We start from the raw sequence: 24,372 nt of genomic DNA, 5'->3' as shown, positions 1-24,372 counted from the left end.
TCAGAATTATTTTTAATAATCTAGATATACAAAGTTGTGCAATACCTTATATGTAATCATGGGAGGGATTGGAAAGTCAAAAGCTTTAAAAAAATTTTCTGATATGGATGCTATTTTTTATTTTTTTAAAAAAATATTTATATGGAGCCAGCAAACTTATGTTTTGCTTGGACAAAATGTAGTCTTGACTGTAACTAAGCATCTTTAGTCTTTCAAGCAACACCAGGAATGTTCTACATCCTAATTTCCAGGCTGGTTTCCTGAAGAAAAAGGTCCCAGTGGATTTCACTGACAGTTCTCTTCTTCCCCCTCTGCCCCTCCATACCTGCTGAGCTGTTCTTCTCAAAAAAACTTTAATAGAAGACTCAAAGCAGAATCATATTAATGAGCAGAGAGCTGAGTTATATGAATATAACATAGATCCCTACTTTACAGGCAAGAGTTTAATATACCTGTTAGGCCTGTCCAAATTGTGTTTGAGAAAATTGTTTAATACAAGTTCTCAGCACATGTTCTGTGATAACCTGACCCCAAAAGGCCAGTGAAGTGTAGGAATTTGTTGTTTTCAAACATTCTGCTTTGCCCAGAAAACCATGATTTTGTCGCTGAAATTGTGCAGTACCTTTACTAATAATTTGTTCTGGTCTAGTGGAGCTGCTAAAGTCAGGGGAGGAACAAGAGAATTGCTAAGTTTTACTGAAGTTCAAATTAAGAAACACTCTTGTTGTGATGCATCAGTTAAGCAGGAATAGAAATTGTCCTCTGAAATGAAAGATGCAGAAACTGGTTATGGAGATTGTCCAAGAACCTAATAGTTGCTTCCTTTTTTTCCCCTAGACATTCTGCATATAAAGGGAAAAATAATGGCCAGAAACAACAATAAATACATAATATTTCATGATTCCATTCTTTCCTGTTGCACAGTATTAGGCCAGGCTGAGGAATAGTCATAAAATGGAAAAAAAAAAGCTGTGAAATGCCACTTCTCTGCCCTGTGGTGTAGAACCAGATACTGCAAATTTTTGCCTGAATTTTTCTCCTTCCTTCCCATATTCTCTCCCTTCCACATCCTGGCAGCTTAGATCTGGGCTGACCTTGCTGATTTGATTCTTCCAGGTCCTTTATGTGGGAGTGTGACTGTACCTCTAGACCTGTTCAGGAAACAGCCCTGTGGCCAGCACAGCTTTGCCCTGATCAGCGAGCCCAGGGAGAGCAGCTCAGAGCCAGGGCCTGGGCTGGGATCCATCAGTGCAGAGGTACTGCTGGGCTTGGGGGCTTTGGGGTGGATCTTGTGCTTCAGGAAGTGCTTGGGAATGCTCATCTCATGCTTGGACTTGTGGCTGAGTCAGAGCTCTGATTGCAAGGTATTCGTGTCTTATTGAAAGAATTAACTCTTGAGTTTGGCTCAGCAAAAGTCTTAGAGGAGTACCAGCTAGAAGGAGTGTCCTTCTTGCCTGACTGTGCTTCTGAGGTGGTGTTTTTCTGTCTCCTTAGTTCTCTTTCATAGAACCCAGTGAGCTGAAGGCAAGGCAGGTCTCCTCTCCAGTGCTGGCCACCAAGATCGAAAAGGATCGCACTGTGATGCCCTGTGGGACTGTGGTCACCACTGTCACTGCTGTGAGAACCAAACCTCGTCTGGAAGGGAGATCATCCCCCCTGAGCACAGGTCAGCACATCCAGATCTTCCTGTGTCCCCTCCTCGGGCACCAGGACAGGCACTGGGGAGCAGGATGGCAGGAAAGCTCTGTTTTCCAGAGCTCCCTGAGGTGTTGGAGTGGGGTTGTTGTCTGTATTCTCCAGAGTCAGGTTTTTAATTTCCTTACAAGAGGAGCAGTTAATGTTTCTTTTAACACACGCTGTAAATCTTCATTGTGGTGTGATAACCTAGAAAGGCTGGGTTTTGGTGTGGGTTTTTCACATGACAAATATATCAGAGGTTTGCTGATAACAAACCATCCTGTGCCTTCTAACCCTGCTCTGTATTATCACCTCTGATGCAGGTTGGTGTTACCTGGTGACAAAACACCTTTTTTTTCAGCATGTCCTCCAGGTTTTCCAGTTTTTCTTGGGAAAGTTATAAAAAGTAAAACCTGTGAACAGTCTTGGTGTGAAGCATCACGAAGATCTGTGTTCTTTTAAACTCTTAAAGCAAATCTTATATTTAAGTGGGTGTTGTCTAATGTACTACAGCAGAATGTTTGAAAACATTCTTTAATGTTTTAAACATTTAAAAATGTTTAAAAAAATTGTCACACTTTACTGGCCTTTTGGGGTCAGGTTTACCACAGAACATGTGTTGAGAATTTCTGTTTAACAATTTTCTCAAACACTTATGATTTGAACAAGCATAACTGGTATAATAAATTCTATATCTATAGAATTCTATAAATTATATATAGATAGAAATATAGATATATATATAGATATATATATAAATATCTATAGATATAGATATTATATTTTATATGTATATTCTATCTATATATGTTCTATATATTTATAGATATATATTCTATATATATAGATAATAGATAATTATAGATATCTATATATATAGATAATATATCTGTACATACATACAGATATATGTATAATAAATAGTATAATAAATAAAAAATGTCTTGAGCAGTTCAAATAACCAAAAAACTTGATCCTCAGATTCTCCTGTGAAAACTCCAGTTAAAGTAAAGGTGACTGAAAAGGATTTCACTGTTGAAGCCCTCCATTCTCATGGTGCTCCAGTCAGCAAAACTTTGTCATCTTCAGATACAGGTAATAACCATGTTGGGAGCTGCCAAGGAGAACATGTCCCTGTTCTGCACAGATGTGGGATTAATGTGATCCTGTGAAAATGACAGCCAGCCCTGTGGCTGCTGCCTGTCAGCAGCACTGGGGTGTTTATGTTACAAAGCACTGTGGTTTGGGGTATGGCAGCCTTGCAGTGAAAGTCTGGTTTTAATTGGCAATTTAAATTGCTGGTTTTGAGTAAATAACAATGAGCTGTGGTTTGGAGAGGGGAGGAGACTGCAGAAAAGCCAAAAGTAAGTATTTCCTCTTACTTCTGAATGAAAGTTGTCTCCTTTCATAAAGGCATGGGAGATGCTGCACTAAATTAAAACCCTGTGACATGAACCTCTAAGTCCCCTGTGTCTGAAGAGAAGGCAGAGGCTGAACTGATGTAAGGAAGGCTCAGTTCTCTCCCTAGCCCTGCCACTGGGCTTTTTTGGTCTTGCTCTGCCCATTTTTCCACCTTCCTGAGTCACCTGGATACAGCTGAAGTTCCTTCTGAGTGTCAGGTGACTTTGACAATAATTACAAATTCCCTTTGAATTGTCTATAAACCTGATGCTGTCCCTGGGGAATTTACCTTTTCAAGTTGCAGCTGTAAATCTTCAGCTCATTTTTCAGTCCTTTGTGTGGTCACTTTTCAGTGGCTCTGTGGGCAAGAGCAGTGACAGATGTGACCCCGTGTGGCTGCCAGTGGCACCTGGTGTGGAGTTCACTTGGTTTGTACAGGTCTGAGTGGGGAATGGACAATCTGGACATGATCTGGGCTGCTCCTGGCACAATCAGGAGGTTTCTGAGAGACACAAACCTATGGGCAAGCAAATATTGGGAAGGGCAAGAAGCAGTAACCATGAATAGCTGTAACAGCACTTGGATCTTTTCCTATCTCTAGGATAAGAAATTCTCTGATACCATGAAGCAGTGTGCTACATCAATTTGGGCAATGTTAAGATAGTGCAAGACTTCTGAGTTGACTCTAAGTGTTTATGTTATTAAAGACACAAAACACTGGAAAATTCACCTGGAGACAGCTTATTCCATATTGTTATGGACAATGTTTTTATTGGGAGTGCAGGGGGATTTCTGTGAAGTGTTTATACAGGAAGAATTACTCATTAGAACTAAAGCCAAGTGAAAGAAATACAAAGAAGCTTTTGGTGTGGTAGTAACTTAGGTAAAAGTTGTTACAAATATCATGGCAAAATAACAGCAAGCACTCTGGAAAAGATGCTGTGTCTGTGCCATAGTTCTGAGTCATGACAGCAATAAGAATTAATGCAGGGGATGGGGAGATGATAAAAATCAAGGTTTGAGATGACTGTGCAGACATGCACACATATTCTTAGTTCTAGGCCTCAACTTTTATTGCATTACTGTCACAATAACTAAAGGCACTGCTCAGTTTAGTTAACACTGGTGCTGTTCCTGCCTGTGTTCTTGTTGTTATTGTTGTTAAAACTCTTGCCAGAAAAGTCTACCTCAGGCAATTAAACATGGGGATTTTTGTCTTGTTGCCTTGTTTGTTCCTGAGCTTGATGAATTTGATCAATGTGTATTTTTGTCCTAGATGCCAGAAAGGGCCATGCTGAAAAATAAATTTGTGTTTGCCACTAAAAAGCATTTTATACAGAAGACTTTATATTCCTGTGCAGTGGTTTGAGGGGAAAAGGGGTGGACTTTACAGGATGTGGAGGCAGCTACTTTGCCTTCCCCATCCTATCACAGTGCCATAGCAAAACTGGAAATGCTGAGCAGGGAGGTCTGGAAAAGGAGCAAATTAACAAAAAAAGGTACCTGAGGAAGTAGAATTATGTACCCAGCCTTGTTAGAACTATGGTTCTTCATGACTGTGATAACTCCTGATGTCCCCACTGTCACCACAGGGTAGCAATGTGCTGAAATAATGGCATGTTTTGTCCCTGCTTCTCATGGAAAGGGTTTGTAAGTGCCAGTTTTGGTACCTTTTCCCCAAAATGAGTGACAGGAGGGAAAGACAGGACCTGATTGCTGGGTGGTGAATTGGAAAGTTTACAGTCTTTATGCTATTTCTGTGAATTTTAGTTCAAGGACAAACTCTGCTCTGTTTTTTCCTGTTTTTCCCCTCTGAAATGATCCTTTCTTTTCAGAGCTGCTGGTACTGAACGGCACCGACCCTGTGGCAGAGGCGGCCATTCGGCAGCTGAGCGAGTCTGCAAAGCAGAAGCTGAAGTCTCCTCGAAAGAAAAGCACCATTATCATATCAGGGGTGTCCAAGGTAGAGCAGAAAACAGCACTCAGAGTTCATGCTTAGTTCTGTAAAGCCTTTTCTGCAACGTTAACATGGCTTCTGCTGCCCCTGCAGAATCCAGTTTGGTGTGCCAGGTGGTTTCTGTGACTGTTTCAAGTTCATCCAAATCAGGGTGTTTGGTTGTGATTGTTAAATTTGACAGCCTAAGATGCACGGTGTCCTTGGATAGGAGTGGTGTTAGGGATTTGGGAAAATCAATTTAGGAAAGAAGAGAGGATAATCCTTCTCTTTCACCCATGTAGGGAAGATGCACTGAAGAGGTATGAAAGATTTTTCTGCTTTTTTTCAAAGCTGTTAAAGCCCTCTGAAAACTTGTGGTTCTCTGGTCTCTGTTCCAGAGGGAGGGCAGACAGTGAGACAGGATGAAATGCTTTCATGTTAATTTTCTTAAAAGAACCAAAAGCTTCTCTGTGTATGCTGACACTCCATTACAGCAGCACGTACAGGGGAGTCCTGTTATTTGTCATGGGGCCAGGGATAGGTGGAAGGAATTCACTTAATTGATTTTTTCACCCATTTGGCCTTTGCAACATGATTAAAACTTTGCTAAATGCTCCTCTCTTTTAGTAGAGCTAAGGAAGCTTCAGGTGCCCCTCCTGAGCAATACAAGTGGAAAGAGTTCAAATAACTTGCAGGGAGGTTTGTTTTTCTTCAGCAGGATGACTTGTGTCAGTGTTGTCTCTTGTTTCCACTGGGCAGACCTCTTTATCTCAGGACAGTGAAGCTTCACTGATGATGGACTATGCTGCAGCCATGGACAGCTCCTGCAGGGAAGCAGATCCACCCTCTGTGGAAGAAGCTGTTGCAAAGATCACCTCTGATGAAAAGCAGTCACTGGGTGCTTCAGAACAAGACCCTGGTACCGACCCACAGCAAAGCACCCACAAGGCCTGGGGTTTGGAGAATGGCAGCCAGCAGTGGGACACCAGCACACTCTTAGACCAGACCTCTGAAGAAATATCTGGGAGTTCATTAAGTGTTTCAGAAACTGGCAGCATGAAAAAGTCTAAAGGTACATGATCCTCACTTCCACTTCAGTAACTGCTTTATCTACGTAATTGGCTGCAGTAGTTCATCCTTTCTTATTGATTTTTTTGTCCTTCATGCTCTTTGTGATTATGGTGTTGGTTGAAGCTGTTTTACTTGAAGCTCTCTGAGCCAGCTCAGGCTTTCTTACCCTCCCCTCCCTGAGGAAACAGCTCACCCTTAGAAGCTGGCAGCTCATTACACCCAACTCAGTTACTGGGGAGAGAAATCACTAGTCACATTATCAATTCCTCAAGGAAAACTGCGTCCTTGTAACCCAGGACTTGCCCTGTATTGGCAGCCCCATTACCAAGGTGAAGATGGCAGGGATCTACAGTTGCTTTTCAATACATTCCTCTTCCTCCTTCACATGTCTGAGCACAAGGCTCCCCTGCCTTCACTAAAGTGTTCAGGGAAGCACCACAGCTGAAGCAGAAACTGCCTGGTGAACAGATTCCCCCCATTCCACTCATTTTATTAATGCATAATTTGCTGAAGAAAATGGAGTAAAAGTTAAATTAATAAGTAAATAAGGCATCATCATTTTGCTTAGGTAGTTACACACCTGAATAGCTTCAGTTTGAAAATGTCTTAAGAGTTCTTTGTGTTTCCTTGGTAAATCCAGTAACCTCTGAGCACTGGTTTGTGGTAAACACAGGGGTTATTAGGAAGTCTTAGAAAAGGGCCAGTGCAGTGGACTGTGCTTTTCACTCATATCCATCCCTCTCTGCTTTCTTATTTTCTATCCTTTCCTCACCCAGAGATCCTGGGGAATGGCTCACAACAAAACCTCCCTATTTGACTGGGTTATCCCCCCCTCACCCACAGGGCAGACACTGGAGCTCTTTGTCAGGACCCTCCCTTTTCCCACAGCTGCACATGAGAGATCAGCAGGGCACAGCAACAATCCCTGTCACACACATGCTCGGGCACTGCTGAGTCCTGGCTGTGTTTGGGGTGAGGGGAGTGGGTTAGTTGTCACGGGATTTGGCTCATTTTGGAGCCTGGAAGAGTTTAGGAAGCTGTGTGAGAAACTGCAAAACCTCTGGACTCTTCTTCAACATGTTATTCTAAAGCAAGCAAGTGGATGTTTGTATGTGGGTTGTTGTCTAGTTTTGGGTTTCCCTGTGCAAAGAATTGAGGTTTCTAGAGATCCTTTTCACACAATTCAGTATAAGACTGCAAAAAAACTGCAAAATATCTCTGACAGAGTTATATCATCTTGAAAAAATACTTGAAAAAAACTGGCTCACATCCCTTTCATTATACACAGATGTCTTTGTGGAAGTCTTGAATCTCTGCTTTGTCACAGCTGAGTAGCTTTTATGGAGTAAGATGGGAAAACGTTTCAACCCCCCTGCCTTCAGTGAGCTGTGAATAGTTGAAGGCTTCTGTTTGTCAAATGCTTTCCCTTAAAAAAAAAACCAAACAACAGAAAAACCCCACCACAAATAAAACCGCAAATGCAACAACAAAAAAACCCAAATGCAGTAAAAAACCCAAACAAAACCTTTTCTGCTCTGAAAAGCCTTTTGTGTGTGTTAATGTCTTAAAGTTAGGACTTTTTTTTTTTTTACTCTTGCATATTTTTGTTTGTTTGGGTTTTAACCTTTCTGACTTCCTCTTTCTTACCCATTCCCTTTTATAACTTAAGATGACTACTATGCCAGCCAGAATTAATTACCTACACAGTAAGTTATTTTGGTCTCTTTTCTTTTTTATCCCTAAGAAAACGTAGCTTTACAATGAGACACTCATTGTAAAAACTGAAGCAAAAATTAGTTTGGCACCCATTTTCTTCTTCCCTCATCCATTCCTTTTCTCCTTCCAAAATTACCTTCCTTTGCTCAGGTGTCTTAGCAGACCAGTCTGCTGTGACAAATCATCCTTCTGGTGGTTGTGCTGTCCAGGAGGGTCACACAGAGAGGGCAGCAAGGAAGGCTTGGAGGGATGCTCTGCATTCCTAATCTCTCTCCATCATGCCCATTGCTGTAGTATCTGGTAATCAAAATCTGCTCATGCAAGCCATGTGTGACCCCATAACTGGATATACATACAAATTAAACTTATTTTAACACCTGCTGCTTAGACATTTTTAGATAAAGCTTTCCTAGCCTAACTTACAGAGCTACCACAATCTCAGCAGGTATTTACAAAATCAGCAGCTTTTTACAAAACCCACCTGCATGAAAACTGTTTTGGAAGTTGGGAAGGAATGGAAAGCAATCTCTATCATATCCTTGTAGATGTAGAAGGAAATCTTCCTCCATTAGCACCAGTGAGATTCAGAAGTGATCCCACCCCCACGAGCACTTTCAGAACACCCCACATTGGTGCAGTGAGTTCTTGCAGTGCTCTCTGCTCATCTCCTGGTGCTGGGGGCAGGGCTGCCACATGGGTCCTGTTGAACTGGAGGCATAAGCATGCAAACAGCACATGAGCCAGCACATAAAGCAGCACAAGCACTGCCAGGCTCCTGCCCTGCCCTGCCTCCTCCCAGGGCTGCATGTCTCCACAACAGGCAGAGCCACTGGCAGGCAGCACGCTGCAGACTGGCTGCAGACGGCTGGGCATGCAGCAAGCTTCCAGGCAGGAGAGACTGAACACCAGGGAGCTCTCATCTTCTGGGGGGCTGCTGCTTGTGCTGAGCCTGTGCTGCTTGCAGGGAAGTGCTGCCCATGGTTTTTCAGCTGCATGGAGTTGTCCCAGGCACAATTTTTGGAGCATTCTTAGTTGGGTGCTGGTTGCTGGTGTAGAAAATCAGTCTGAATGACAAAGTGGATGGGACTAAAAATCTGTTTAGGGTTAAAAGCTTGTGTCCCAGTGCTGCTGGCATGGCTGCAGCTGCCAGGGCTGCTGGGCAGAACAGCTGCCTGCTCAAACAGGAGCTGCACAGCATCCCCCCAGCCTCTGCACATCAACAACTCTCAGCATCCTGGGGTGGAACACTGCTTCTTTTGTGCTGCTGACAACAGTTTGAAGTGGTAGTGCCTTGCCAAAAAGATCAATCAGAGGCTGATGGGAGAGCAGTCGAGATTCAAATCCACAAGTTCTGGTTGCTTTCAACTGATTTCTGCTTCCCATCCCATTGTGCCCTGTGAGGAGAGTCTCAGCAGCTGCCAGAAAAAAACATGCTTGAATATCCTCCCAGGTGCTGAGTGCTTAGCCCTTAAAGTACACAGTAATAAACCCAAGTACATGTTTGTGACTGCTCTGGTGTGTACAAAGCAGCATCTGGCTGCCATGAAATACCTGTTCTGCAGCTGTCACTGTGTGCAATGTGACACAGAGGCCTTGTCAGGTCCTTGGGGGACAAACATTTAATTCTTGCTCTGGCAGTGTCCCCATGAAAGAGCTGCACTGTGTGTTGCTTTTTGTGTCTATTTGCAGTGGGAGGAAAAGCAGAATCAGGACCATGACAGGAATTAATAGCTGACCTGAGAAAGGATCAGGAAAGCTGATAGTGGTGCAGGGAGGAGGGGTGGAAGCTTTGCCAGAGACTGTCCCTGCACCCAAGTGTGACTGCCAGAAGCTCCTGTGCTGGCTTGTCACCTGGGTCCTCTGTTCAAACGGGCTCCTACCAATTCCATACTGAACTGATGCTATTTTAACACAGAGCTGATGTCCCAACCAGGCTGAGTGCTGCTGGTAGCCTGGAGCAGTGTCCCTGCCAGCTGCACACCAGGCACACGGGCACACATGGAGAGGGAGGGTGGAATTTGGCAGAATGGCTGTAAGAACAGCCCAAGCTTGCAAAGAGAGGAGTAGTGATAGCTGCTGTTGGCAGCATGAGTCCCTGGTGAGATGACAGCTGCAATTGCCTTGGCTGCATGCTGGGTTTGACATGGGGTCAAGGGAAGGAACACGGCAAAATAAAGCAACTTAATTTACCGCAGAAGGGATTTGGGCAGACTTCTGAACCTGTTGGAAGCAGGTGTAATATTATTTTTAATCTGCTTGAAGTGCATTGCTATTCCTAACAGGGTTTTAGAATAGCAAATGCTTTGTGAGTGTTACTCTGGGTGGTGCAGCTGAATTTGTATAGAACACCTGTTGCCTGGCTTGTACAGAACCACTGCACACGTGTTTACTGCCAGGTATTCTTGTCCTGCACCTCAAATTAAAGTTTGCTTCACGTGGTGCCTCACAGGCTGATCTTCACCTCCTTTGATCTCTGAAACAACAAAGAGTAACATTATTTCCTCTCTTTCATTCTTTTTATAAAATCCTTTCTACTTTACTGGTTGGGAAGATTGGATGTGTCTTTGACACGTGAGAGCCCTGGGTACAGCCCCCAGCTGTGCATGTGTGTGTGACCACTAGCGTGGCCTCCAGAAGAGCATTTGGAGCTGAGTGTAAAGAAAGAGACTTAAATCAGAGGATCAGCTTTTCTAGCTCATGCTGCAGTTAAAGCTGATTTTCAGGAGGACAGCAGCCTGTTCTGTCTAAAGTGTCCTGCACCTTTTCCTTCCACAGGTGGGATTTTGAAGAAAAGCGCGAAGCTGTTTTTCCGCCGGCAGCATCACCAGAAGGACCCAGGAATGAGCCAGTCCCACAATGACCTGGTGTTCCTGCAGCAGCCTCTGTCAGAGGAGAGCCGCAAGAAGGGGGGGACACTCTCACGAATTCTGAGCAAGAAGCTCCTTTCCAGGAACAAGAGCAAGAGCAAACTGAACGGTGCCTCGGGAGAGCCGTACCTATAAACCCAAACCCCCTCCGATGGGATCCCTGCTCACCAGCTGAGCACTTGTTTACAGAGCAGTACTAGAGAATACAAATATGGCTGATGACTTGCATAAAAGGATGTTCACTATTAACAGTGGGTTTTTTTTGGTTTATTTTTCCAAAACGCTGCTTCTTTCTGATGATGAAGTCGCTCCTCTGAATACGAGCAGTGCCGAATGTGTCCTGACAGCTTTTGGAGGAGCATGTGGTTTCTTGTTGAAGAGGAGGGAGGATGGGGAATGGTGCAGGTGGTGACCAAGAAGGCACCTGATGTCCTGGGGTGCACTGGGAAGAGAATTTCCAGCAGGTAATGCCCCTGTGCCCAGCTCTGGAGGCACCTCTGGGCTGCTGTGTCCAGCCCTGGCTCCTCAGCACAGCAGGGACAGGAGCTCCTGGAGCTGAGGAAGGGTCTGGAGCATCTCCGTGCCCAGGAAAGGCTGAGGGAGCTGGGGCTGCTCAGCCTGGAGAGGAGCCCCAGCGGAGAGGGGCCTCAGCCCTGGCTGTGCCTGGGTGTCTCTGTCCGTCCCTGTCCATCCCTGGCTGTCCCTGTCCATCCCTGGCTATCCCTGGCTGTCCCTGTCCATCCCTGTCCGTCCCTGGCTGTCCCTGTCCATCCCTGGCTGTCCCTGGCTGCAGGAGGGGCAGAGCAGGCCCAGGCTCTGCTCCAGGCCCAGCAATGGCACCAGAGCCACAGACAGGGGCTGAGCCCAGCAATTCCCCCTGCACAGGAGGCACAACTTGTGCCCTGGGCAGTGCCCAGCCCTGAGCAGAGAGCAGAGAGGGGCTGGAGTCTCCTCCTGGGGATATTGCAGAGCCCTCTGGACACAGCCCTGTGCCCGCTGCTCTGGGATGGCCCTGCTGGAGCAGGGAGCTGGCACCAGTGACCCCACTGTGGCTTCCAGGCTGACCCATCCTGCAGGAAGGACCACAATGTGACCACCTGATTGACATCAATAGGAGACTCAGAACTGAAACATCACACCCAGTTCATGCCACTGAACCTCTACAGAGAGAGAAGACCCCACTGCGCTCCCTCACTGCAGCCTGCAACATTAGCAACTGATTTTTCTAGTCAGACTGAAAAGAGGGGGAAAAAGAGGCCCAGATCTAGTTTGTGTTGTAGTTTGGAAGCGGGTGAGTGTTCAGAAGCAGAAGGAAAACGCTGACTCAGATATCCTACTGTAATAACTGTAGCCTGCTTTAATCACTGCTCAGCCCCTGTAGGTGGAGAGATGCCTTTGACATTAGCCATAAATCAATAACTTATGCAAATACCAATACTAGCATATTGTTTCATGTTCTGCTTAAAAGGAGTTATGCTTAAAAAAATAGAATTTGGTTTTTTATTTTAAAAATCTACTTGAAGCTATTTGCAAAATCTTACATGTAGCTTTTCTTCCCTGTGTGAGAAGCTGTATTGGTGATGCAAAAACTCATCTTAGGGGCTCTAATTCCTTCTCCCAAGTACTTGTTAGACAAATACATAAACCATCATATCAAATGCAAAGCTAGAGCAGTAAATGGTGAATAGAGCATAGTCAAACCTACAGTGCTTTTCATTGGAAAGCTTGTCTCACTTGCCAAACACTTACTGAGATCTTAAAATACACAGTTGTGAAGAAAGCTTTTGAAAAAATATTAATTCCCCTAGTTCAGGTTCTAGATCTACCAGTGTTTTCATGTGCTGAGTGGCTGGTTGGTCAGATGAATTTTTTTAACCTTCTTTCCTTGCTAAATATTTCAGCTGCCTCCTTTAGTCTAAAATGAAAAACTGATGGGAGTAAAGGTATAGTTCTCATTTTGGCTATGAAGAAGAGTAAAATGTCAGTATTTCACAGGTACCATTTTTCATGCTTTACCTGTACTTTTCCATCATTGACATTCCTGCTGAGGACAAAGGACTAAGCCTGTTCTCTTCAGCCAAGAAAAACATCCATTCATTCCAACTAAATTAATGAAGTGAATGGATGATAGACCTTGTGCCTACTTTGCCAACAGTGATTTTTTGCCCCTGGCCCCTTTCCTCCCTTTAAGCTATCCAACACTTTGGCAGATATTTGTGCTTTCAACTTAAAGCATTCATCAAAAATAGAAAGTTAATGAAGACTAGAAATACATTTCAAATTTCAAATTTTTGAAGGACTCTGGTAATATCAAAGTAGAGAGGTTTGGTTTCTTTTTTACCAAGAAAATATTGGAACTGAATTGTCAAAATATTTTAACTATTTAAAAATACTGTTTATGTGTAACCTCCTGAGATCACTGTGGTAGTACAGTAGACCAGACTATCAAATAGTTGTACGTTTAAGCATGCTGCTTGTTATGAAAACACTTGAAGGCATTTTAATGTTCTGTATTTTGAAAATTGGGTACAAATGAATCTTCTGGAGCTGTATTGTGCTTGGAAATCCCAGTTCAGTAATACAGGTTTGTCCAGCCTGAATGTGCCTGAACAGTTTTGTTTATTTCTAATTGAAAACAAAGTAGAAATTTTGTTTCTTCATTTGTTCTACAGTGGTTGATGATGTGAGCCCATGATTAAAACCCCTGATGCCATGTTCCCTCAAGAGACACTTTTTCTCTTGATTTTACCAGGAACTCTCTGTGTTATAGGGTAGGATTGGGGCCAAGTCCCTGCCATTTTTAAATGCTCAGTCCTTGTTGCTGAAGGATAAAACTACAAATTCAAGAAATCTGAATAAAATTGAGCTCCATGGGTAGCACATCCATACAAAAAAACAAAGAGCTGTGGAATTGGGAATGTAGAGGCAGCACATAACATTACTTGAAATCTTCATAAATTACTGAGCTGGGATTTTAATTTACAGAAGCTTTAGCATGTACTGTAGAACAGGGTGAAATAACACTGAGTAACTTGCAGGATACAGCACTAGGATTTGCTTGTAACTTACCCCAGAGAACGGATACACATGAAAAAAGTGGTTCATCTTAAGGTCTTGATGATCACTTGAATGCTTGTCTTGATGGTGGGAATGAAGAACATTCTTTACTGCAAACTGTGTGAAGGTTTGGGCTCACATGTGTTGAGAAGGAATTCTTCAGATGAGGAGGGCAAGGCGTTTGGTGTAAAAAGGGAATCTGTTTTTTTTATTTGCCTTCACTCCTCAGGAAAATAAACATTGTTTGGTTTGATGTTGGATCTCTGTATCTGGCAGCTGTGTTCCTCACCTCTTCTTACTCCTCTGCAAATAATTTATGTCCTGCTGTAAGAACAAGCTAAGGCACTAAACAGAAAGGGACAATTGTGCTGTTCAGTTGTGACAACCCCAAAGAGCCACAGTAATGAATCCCATCCCCTCCTTAGGTTGTCATTTAAGATCTGAGGATGTACATTTTTTGTGTATTTGGGTTGGTATGATCCTCACAACTTGCAGGATCCACACTGCAGTTTTGGGTCAGAAAGACTGGATTTGTTTACTGGCACAAATAACATCATGATGTGTCCTGCAGTTTTTGTGAAGGATGCCAGAGGGAATCACCTTCTGTGTTTTGTAATTTGATCCACTGTTCAAATATCTAGTTATTAAAATTATAAAGAATTTGAGTAACAACCCACTAGAACAGTAGATAAAATTTTTACATGATATTATTACACTGAAAACTTCTTGTTTACTGCCTTGCAATTTAATGGCATCAGGACAGTATATTGGTAACAACCTGTGAAATATTCATTCCTTCTGTCCCTTTTCTCACACATTTGTGTTTCTGGGTGTTCTGTACAGCAAAGAAAGCATGGTATTTATTTCATGAGGACTAAGAGATAAAGGCTTGTTTTTCTTTCTAAAGAATTTTTCTGCCCATACCTGCAAGTTCTTAATTTGTGTTTGTAGTTTGTTTTGCTTTATGGTATTTAAACTTTAAATTTGCCTCAAAGGAGACAAGCCCTATCCTCACCAAGATTTGTCTTAGCTTTAGTGTGAATTTTGACTGAGTAAATAGTACAAGAATTACATTGCTCTTTGTAGATGAAAGCAATAAAACTACCTAATACCTCTAATGGGAATACAAGCTAAGTAACTTTCTTAAAGTGATTGAGATCCCTTTCAAAGTCACTCTAAAGAGGAGGGGAAGACTTTATCCCTAGGTCATTGGTATTTCATATCCTACTTGCCCCAGGTAGAATATTAGAGTCATTTCACTCCTAACCATATATGAAACTTGGGAATCCAAGGCAGAAGGAATGCCAGGGTGGAAAAAAGTTCATTTTGAAAGTGAAATATCTTTGCCAGACTTCTTAGACTTAATGGGCAGCTCATACACTGTGCAGGCTTAAATACTGGGTTTTATTCTTACACTTTCTGATGGATTTTCTTTTTCCCTGCTCTTTCTATGAGAGACAGGTTGGGGCTCCGGGCCATACAGACCTTGTATGGTCTTGCTCTTGAGAGGACTGGATTTATAATGCTGCTTTTTTGATGAAATTGGCTGGCAATTACACCAGATTTAGGGATCAGTGGAATTTTACAGCATTTTACATCCTGGTACTGCATCTCCTTGCTGGTTCTAGGTGTTTTTCAAGTGAAAACTTTCTGCTATTTCTTGGAGAGTTCTGGTGTTCCTATGATGTGCAAAACACAGGAAAAAAACAAAGTTGAAAGCATTAAATGCTACCAAATGTGGATGGGGAAACAAAATAAGAATCTTGCTCTTGTTTTAACACCTTTTTTAGGTCTGGGAGCTCTGGGTGTTACACAGAGCATGGTGAGAGTTGCCTGGATTTTTCAGTTGAGTTTATTGCAGGCTTTGGTTTGGAGAGCTGAGGTTTGAGACAAGTGCTTATAGAATTAACTGTGCCATAGCTCCAGGCTAAGACATTCCTGTTGTGAGTGGGAACAGCTGACCTCATGCTCTGACCTCCACAGGACCTAAGTGGATTTATTCATGTGTTTAAAGTCAGCATATGCTTCTGCACATTGCTAAGCCTCAGCCTTGGTGACAAACAACTCCAGATTAATTATATAACAAGGGTGATTACTTTAAGTTAAGGGTGAATAATACCACTTCACTCAGGATATCCAAACTGCTACTATGCAAGGTGCTGGCGTGGTGTGAAAATAGCTGGGAAGGGTGATCTGAGGTCTTTCCAGTACAATAACTCTGTATTTCCCAATGATGTGTTATGCTCTGTATTATTCCAGGTGGGGTAAAACTTTTTTTTTTTGTTTTTCCTAGCATCAACTGTCATAGTCACTTCTTCTGTGGTGTGTTTTTCTTCCTGTGCATACATAAACTCCAGTTGGTGCAATTATGGTATCTATGATGTACAGATTTATTATATCACTACAAAGACCTAAGAGGATTTTTTTAAAGAAGTTAACTCCTGCTGTACATACAATAAAAGCCAATTGTCTCTGTGTGGTGTGCTGTCCTACATACCTGGGTGTAACAGATGGTTTTCTGCTCTCCTTCACTAATTTGACCTGTTGCTTAACACAGACCATTTACCTGTTTGTTCAGGGGCAGAGTTCTTTCCTGATAACCCCAGCCTATCAGGCAGCCCCTTGTTGCTTGAGAAATCACCTGAAACACAGATTGGGTAGGAAATCCAGTGCCAGAAGGAATTGTGGAGCTCACTGTGGTTACTCAGTATTTTTTTCTCTCAGTTATGTCGTAATATCCTGAATTAGGGGGCAAAAGGAGAAGAGTGTTAGGGCCTGGATCCTATATGGAAGACACCAGTACTGGAATGAGCACAGCTTGGGAATTAGGTTCTGTTGTGATGATTTTATTGAAAGGGTTATGTTATAAATCAGTTCTGCCACAAAGCAGACTGAGGGGAAAAAACTCAACCCCAACATTAAAACCACCACAACAAAACACCCAACAAAATAAATAAAAGGCATTCATGTGAAAATAGCCACAATAATGTTTCTATTTTCCTGCCAAAACTGAGGGCTGTACCCTCTTTTACAAGGAAATGTTACATTCCCTTACTGGGAGTTACGGCCTATATTTACATGCCTGTTTGTTTAATATTATTTAAGTGCTTAGCTCAAGTTTACTGATAGTCTCTTATTAACAAACCTTCATCCTTCCTGCTCTAATCTGTGGTGAGTTTTTTTACCTTGTATGATGCCAGTCCTGTGCATTAGCAAAAGTGACAAGACCTATCAGAGGGAGAGCAGGAATGGATGTAGCTCCAAGTGTGGCACCAAACTCTTCCCTCCAGTTCATCATTCTTAATAAATATAAAGGATCTTCAATTTTTCATCTCTCTACCCAGGCAAGCCTGGCATAAGGTACAATTTCATAGTCTGAGGTTAATGCTGAAAAAAATCATTTTGGAGCTGCAGGATCCAGATTCACATGCATTGTAAATGTACAGATAACTATACTGAATTAATTTATACTTATTTTGAAAAAGTGAATGCACTTGCAAGTAGGATAAACAGCTCTGGTTTGCTGGATGCTGGAGAAAACCAGGCAGAAATCCATGTGAGCATGGAGCAAATTTAAAGTTTAAATACCATAAAGCAAAACAAAGCAGACTATACAAAAACTACCAGTCAGCTTCAGTCCTTGAAAAAGCAAATGATTTGTACATGCAGTTAGATGCTTAAAAAAACTCCAGTTACTACTCCTGTAGTAATTTAAAACTGGTGAGTCATTTTGAAAGAAGAAATGGTTCTGTTAATCCTGAAATTAACACTGTTTTGCCAAGTACAATATTTTGAAAATTCAAATGCTGCCTTGTTTCAGTTTCCCCAAGCACCTGACAAGACAGTCACAGTTATGGCCACGGTGCCCTGGGGGGCATCGTGATGAGCATTTTTGGCAGGTCAGGGAGAGGATCCTGCCCCTGTGCCCAGCCCTGGAGGCACCTCTGGGCTGCTGTGTCCAGCCTTGGATCCTCAGCACAGCAGGGATGGGAGCAGGGCCAGCAGAGGGTGACAAAATAAGGGCCTGGAGCATCTCTGCTATGAGGAAAGGCTGAGGGAGCTGGGGCTGGTCAGTCTAAAGAAGAGACACCTGAGAGGGGACCTCATTAATATAAATTTATTTATAAATTAGCTATAAATAGCTAAAGGGGGAATGCCCTGAGGATGGATCCAGGCTCTGCCCCAAGGTGAGAGGAACAGGCAGAAACTGATGCACAGGAATTCCACCTGAACATGAGGCAGAACTTCCCTGTGCAGTGACCAAGGCCTGAACAGATTGTCCAGAGAGGCTGTGGAGTCTCCCTTGCTGGAGTTACTCCAGAACCATCTGGACACAACCCTGTGCTGTGTGCTCTGGGATGGGAGATGTGACCTGGTGACACACTGTGGTCCCTTCCAGCCTGACCCATGCTGAGAATGCTCTCTATGTGTCTCTTTTGAAACTGGTACTTGGGTTTGTGGGATGGGTGACAACTGAGAAAGGCCCTGGCTGTGTCCAGCTGTTAAAGATGTAGCCAGATGTGGGAGGAGCACATTCCCTGGGGAAAACAGAGCTGGTGCTAGCTTCCCACCACCTTTTGATGTCCAAGGGTGTTCTGCCTGTGAAGGCTGACCTGTCACACCGTGGTGGCAGGGAGCACTGCATAAGGCTTTGGGGGGACTCCACTGCAGGCAACACTTCTCAGCAGAGCAAAATAATGGGGCATCTTGCTTGAATACAAAAAGCCTGTGTGCTTCTTACCCTGGTCACTGCCTGGAGTGGTGGAATAACCTGAAGATTTAACCCCCTCTAAATGACTGTGCTGGCAGGCACAGCAGGGCTGGGTGCTGATAGATCCTGGTAATGCCAGAATGTGAGATTTAGGAACCATAGAATCATTTAGATTGGAAATGACCTCCAAGGTGATTGAGTCCAACCCTTGCCCAATCCCCACCTTGTCACCCAGCCCAGAGCACTGAGTGCCACGTCCAGGCATTGGACACCTCCAGGGATGGACATTCCAACACCTCCCTGGGCAGCCCCTGACAACGTCTGATCACCTTTATGTGAAGAAATTCCTCCTAATGTCCAACCTGAACCTCTCCTGGTGCAACTTGAGACTATGTCCTCTCATCCTGGAGCTCTGAACCTCAGTTTGGCTTGGATAAGGAGGCTCAGGTGCTTCTGTACATGGCCAGGGCTTGGGCCAAAAGCCCACTGAGTGCCTGATGTGGCTTTTGTCTGGAGAAAGGCAACATAGCTGGGGAAGGATCTGGAGCAGAAGACCTCTGAGGAGCGACTGAGGGATCTGGGGTGTTTAGCCTGCAGAAAAGGAAGCTCAGGAGTGATGTTCCTGCTCCTTACAACTCCCTGACAGGAGGGCACAGCCAGGTGGGGATCGGGCTCTGCCCCCAGGGAACAAGGGACAGGGCGAGGGGAAATGACCTAAGCCGCGCCAGGGTGGGGGCCAGGTCGGACATTAGGAAGAATTTCTTCAGTGATGTGATTATTAAACATTGAACGGGCTGCTCAGGGACGTGGTGGAGTCCCCACGCCTGGGCGTGTTTCAGGAAACGCTGGACGTGGCACTCAGTGCCGCGGTCTGATGGACAAGGTGCTGCTGGCTCACAGCTTGGACTGGATGATCCTGGAGGTCTTTTCCAACTTAACCCACCCTGTGACTCTGTTTCTGCCAACCCTTGCGCCAGCTCGCTCCGGGCCGCCTTCCCCCGCGGCCGGCACTGCCCGGGAGCAGACGGGAAACCCGGCGGGAGCCACGCGGGTGCTCGGCCGCCTTCAGCGCGGCCACCGCCCGCCTCCAGCCCGGCCCGGAGCCGCCGCCACGGCCTCCGGGGGCTCAGGCGTGGGGCCCGCCCGGGAGGGGAGCCGGGTGGCGGCACCCCGGGCGGCGGGGCTGTGAGGCGGGGACGCGGCGGGGGTCAGGGCCGGGGCCGGCCCCGCCGCACTACACTTCCCGCCCTGCTCCGCGCCCGCCCGCGCCGGCTTCCGCTGGCGCGTGGTTTCCGGAGCGGATCGGAACCCGGAGCGCGGATCCGATCCGGGTCTGGCCATTCCCAGGGCAGGTAACGCCGGCTCCCCGCGCTCCTCCCGCCGCACCTCGCGCCCTCCCCGCCACCCCCGCCCGGGACCCCCCGCGCCCGCCCCGCCGCGGCTCCTCCCGCCGCTCCCCGGGACGCGCGGCGGGGCCGGGGCGGGCGCGGCGGCCGCTCCGAGCGCTCCCGGGGCGGCGGCTGCGGCCCCGCCGCCTCCTCCTCCTCCTCCGCCGCCGCCGCCTCCTCCAGGCCGCCTGTTCTTTGTTACAGCGCCCGGGAGGGCGGTAGCGAAGGGGGCGAGGCGGGTCCGAGGCAAAACCCGGCGGAGCCGCTCCCGGATCCCGGGCCCCGACGGGCTCCGGGCGGCGGCGGCGGCGCGGTCCCTGAGGGGCGGGCGCGGGGCGATCCCCGCGGGCTCGGCCGGGCAGGGCACGGAGCCGTCGCGGCCACGGGGATGCGGGGCCGGGAGCGGGGAGCGCCGGGGCTTGGCCGCAGGGGGTTGGGGATGGAGGGGGGTGGGAGCTCCAAGGTGCGAGGGCGTGATGGAGAGGGAGGAGGAGGAGGAGGGAGGTGTGGGGATGCCGCCCTGCCCCGGCGTGTGCCCTGGGAGAGGGTGCGGTGGGCGCCCGAGGAGACAAAAGGAGGAGAGCCGCGGTCTGCGGGGCTTCGCACACGTGAAATTTTCTGCAGTACGCTCGTTCTCTGCTCAGGGCCATTAAACTTTGCGTGTAGTTTTTTCACGCGGTCGCGGGAAGTGCTGGGAAGGGCAGGTGGCACAGACCCCGCCAGCTGCTGTGTTTCCCCATGCCCCCCTGACTGGCCTAGAAATCGTCTCCCTCCTCAAAAATAATTGATAGAATAGCCTTCTTTTTAAAAGAAATATGAGGCCTCACCGTAGTTTGTTCTGCAATTCTTTTGAGTGGTAGCACAACAAGTTCTACTACATCATGAGGAAAACTGGGTTTTTAGCGTATCCTTCCACATACATAAGTGCAGCACCCATCTGCTTGTGTTCTCAAGTTATTCACACTCATAGAAACCCATTCTCAGGTTGAAGAAAGGGTAACTTTAATTCTGCCTTGTTGATCATTAAGTTCGAGTGCAGATTTTCAGGCATTCTTTTAATTTTTCTGACCTACTTTTTAAAAAACCCATTAGCAAGATCAAAATGGCTCAACTTAGCACTTGAGCCTGATTTTTGTCATCGGGAGTTTATAAGGGGAAAATGTGATTTTACAGCTGTTCTTAAATTTTTACAGCTCACGTGGTTCCCTGACAGTATCTTTGCCCATCATGGGCTGCAAGCAGGTACCTGTGATGCTGCAGCTCCTCAGTGTCATCATTTGTGTTCCCCTCAAGTTCCAGATATGCTCAGAGGCCTGTGTTGTAGCCAGAATTTTTGTGCATTTTTGTGTGGTTCTACACTTGGGCAAAAAAATCACCCATCTAATTATACAAGCCAAAAAAAAATGATTTATGCTCTTTTACTGCCATCAGAATTAGGCTTTGTACCTGGTCTAATTTCCTGTGTGTGGCTTTTCTTCTGATTATTGACCGCTAATGATTACTCGCTGTTTTATGGAAAAAAAATACCTGGAAGCTTTGATCATTCCTGCAAGACAAGAACAGAATTAGGAGCAGTGGGATGAGTTGACTATATGGAGTATTTTTCTGTTACAAATGTTTGAAAAGAAAAAAAAAAATAAAAAATCAGACGTGGCCCATAGCAACAGCAGATGAGGGCAAAAACAATTCTGAAGCCTGTCTTCAGTGCCATCATGTGAGTGGCACATCGTGACTCTGTTTACCAGCTGGCATCGTGTCGTTTATTTCACAAACTCCTGGGATGTGCAGCTGAGATCGGGGAGGAGGAGTTTTTAAAGCGCATGGGTGAGGAGGGTGTAAATCAGAATTGTAAAGCAGGTCCCGGTGTTTGTTTGGGAGCGAGGGGTGCCGATGGATCAGGAGTGCTGTGATGTGCAGAACACGGAAAGTCCTTGCTGCAGAGATGGAACTGCGCTAATGCAGATCGCTGAGGCTGCGAGAGGCACCTGTGAGGGCTCTTCACGCTTCCTCCCCATCACCTTGAAGAACGCTGATGATTTCTCCGCCCCTTTGTTGCTATTCTCATCTGACACGGAGCTGCTGCTCCTGTAATGTCACTTGTCCCCAGTCTGCTGTTTGCCAAGGATGCGACACAGCAGCGTCCTGGAGGGTGAATGCCTTTGGTGGTGTGGCTGCACTGCACCCCTGAACCATTGACCAAGGCTGTTATTTGTTAATTCAGCAGTATTTAGGATTAAAGTCTTGTCAGGACACAAACTATCTAAAAATAGCTGGGCATACCCCTCTTGAAATAGTGCAAAGCATCCAAAAAAAGTATTGGTTAAAAGGCAAACCAAACCATTTTTGACATCAACTTAGGCCACTTGTTTTGCAGCATTGTGCCTGGACTCCCCTAAATACCTGTTGCTTTTGAGGAAATTTCCTGAATTGCTGTTTGTGCTCAGCATTGGACTTTCGTATAAATTTTTTTTGTTCTGAGAAAAAAAAAGACAAAAAAAAGAAACAAAAAAAGAGCTTTTTTGATCTGTTATTTGAGCTTAGTCCCCAAAAGCTGCAGCCAAGAAAGGCTCAGCTTGTGCCACGGATGGGGAGTGTTCATCCCTTGGAGCAATATTAGGGAGGGATCCTGCTGTTGACAGGTGGAGTTGGGAAGGGCAGTGTTTGAAGAGTCCTGATCCTGAGTAGTGGCTGTGCTCCCACATTTCTGGCTTGGCTTTTGTTGCTGTAGTAGCAAATGCTTTATCTATTTTCAAACAGGGCTCTGTGAGTTTAGTGTGTCATGTTTCCCTCTCACAGATTCAGGCTCTTAGTCCTTCCTGTCCTCTTCTTGGCCAATACACTTGCTGTTTTGCAGCCTCCTCTCTCAGACTTGGGTCATGATCTTTGTGTTGCTTTGCCTCTCTTCTGGGGCATTGGGAAAATTGCTTATTTGAGGAGGAGACCATTTTTTGGATAGAAAAGGGAAAACTATCTTCTAGGTCTTGCTTGTGTTGTGGGCTTAGCCATACTTAATCAGACTTTTTGCCAACCATAATTTAATTGTTGAGAGCAAATAGCGTTCATGCAAGTTTTTAATACAGACTGACACTAATGAAGTGAATATAGATTAACCTTATTTAACTGTGAAATCAAATTGGTCAGTTACCATTTCATGGAAGGCCAGTGACAGAGGCAGGATTTTATTTTCCCAGGTTTTCTGGTGCTCAGTACCACATTATACCTTTACCTCTGGAAAAGATACAGTTTAATAAAATATTGCACTGGGCCTCCTTCCTGCAGTGGTTGCTGCTGACCTGGATTGTCCTCTGGTCCTGCATGTTCTGAGGCTCCACAGGAGCTTTTTGTAGGGATGGCTGGAAGTTTGTCAGAGATGGGGAACAGCAGGAGACAGCATTTCCTCACAGAGAAGTGTCTGAGAACCCACAGACATTGAAGCTTCCTTGGTAGTGATGTCTGCAACATGTGTAATAATACAGCAGTCTCTGGGGCTTTATAGCAACTTTAATTTCTTTATTTTTCCATTGATACTCCTGCAGGGACATTAATGTGTTTGGGTGGACTCTGGGTCAGTCAGCATCATTACTTCACAAAGGGATGTTTGTATGAGACAGAAAGTAAAAGTCAATTCAGAACTAACTTTGTCTTTTGTATTTTGGCAGGTTTAAGAAAATGGCTGAAGATGGCACCGAGGAGATTGTGTTTATTTGTAAGTATTAGGAAAAGGATCTAACTCTCACTGTGTGTGACTTGTCTACTCAGAATGCTTCAAATTAAAGCCTAAACCAGACTTAAGATTTTATTTAGAAAAACTGCTTTATGTAAAGAAGGCTCAAACAGCTAATGGATGAGTAGAGAGGAGGCTGTGTAATTTAAGCATACACTTTCTGACACTGTTGGCAGACACACAATGAAACCTCTGAACGTGAGTTAGCAGCACAGCTTTTTCATGGCTGAAGTGAGTGAGATTGAAGGCCTAACACTCATGTAAGCCCTTTGTTTATACAGCCAGCTCTAGCAGCCAGGAGTGTCTGGGGATAACTCTGACCTCTGGCCTGACTTGGGGATCTGCACCTCCACAGCAGCGGCAGGCAGACTCTTAATTCTTTCAGAACAAGCCCAGTTTAGGATGCACCAGCTGCCCTGGCAGGTGTCACTTGTGGCATTCACTGTGCTTCTTGCTGTGCCCTGTGTGTAACCCTGAGTGCCAGGCTGGGCTCTGTGACTGGGATCCTGGCCCCTGCTTGGTGGTGGTGAGGAGAGGCTGCAGCAGAGCTGTGCCCAGGCTGAGCAGTGTCCCACCCTTGCTGGAGCTTGGCTGGTGGGCTTGGGTCTCACATTAATCCTCTCTTTTGTCTCCAGCCTGGACATGCAGGACCTGGTGTCACTGTGGAAAAGAGTTAAGGGATGTATGGTCCTGGTGTGAGCAGAGAGGGCCCAGATATTCTGGGTCCAGACAGGGTGGAGCAGAATGGAGCACATCCTTGGTTTTTGGATCCACAGTATTTTACCTGTGATAGTTCCACAGCTGCATTTATGGCAGCTATCAGA

The 24,372-nt window shown here is 45.4% G+C and overlaps 2 protein-coding genes across 6 annotated transcripts in view; both read left to right on the top strand.

The window, feature by feature from the left end:
* The window catches only part of C2CD2 (C2 calcium dependent domain containing 2), a 37,016-nt gene extending 20,816 nt beyond the window's left edge, over positions 1-16,200 (top strand). Inside the window, exons 9-15 of the mRNA XM_015644235.2 lie at positions 1,117-1,256; positions 1,495-1,666; positions 2,659-2,772; positions 4,914-5,041; positions 5,774-6,086; positions 10,577-11,132; positions 11,728-16,200. Of these exons, the coding sequence (XP_015499721.1) occupies positions 1,117-1,256; positions 1,495-1,666; positions 2,659-2,772; positions 4,914-5,041; positions 5,774-6,086; positions 10,577-10,803 (1,094 nt within the window). The 3' untranslated portion in view covers positions 10,804-11,132; positions 11,728-16,200. The remainder of the gene's footprint in view (positions 1-1,116; positions 1,257-1,494; positions 1,667-2,658; positions 2,773-4,913; positions 5,042-5,773; positions 6,087-10,576; positions 11,133-11,727) is intronic.
* A 3,509-nt stretch (positions 16,201-19,709) lies between these two features.
* PRDM15 (PR/SET domain 15) overlaps positions 19,710-24,372 on the top strand; it is a 35,294-nt gene continuing 30,631 nt past the window's right edge. For 2 of the 5 annotated variants that reach the window (XM_015640122.3, XM_015640114.3), the window contains exons 1-2: positions 19,710-19,788; positions 23,484-23,530. In XM_015640122.3, coding sequence (XP_015495608.1) covers positions 23,494-23,530 — 37 coding nt within the window. In that variant the 5' untranslated portion in view covers positions 19,710-19,788; positions 23,484-23,493. The remainder of the gene's footprint in view (positions 19,789-23,483; positions 23,531-24,372) is intronic. The other 3 variants (XM_015640108.3, XM_015640103.3, XM_015640129.3) reach the window with 2 other exon arrangements.

This window comes from Parus major, chromosome 1 (assembly GCF_001522545.3).
Source record: "Parus major isolate Abel chromosome 1, Parus_major1.1, whole genome shotgun sequence".
Classification (NCBI taxonomy): Eukaryota; Metazoa; Chordata; class Aves; order Passeriformes; family Paridae; genus Parus; species Parus major.
This window is presented reverse-complemented; position numbering and strand designations above follow the sequence as displayed.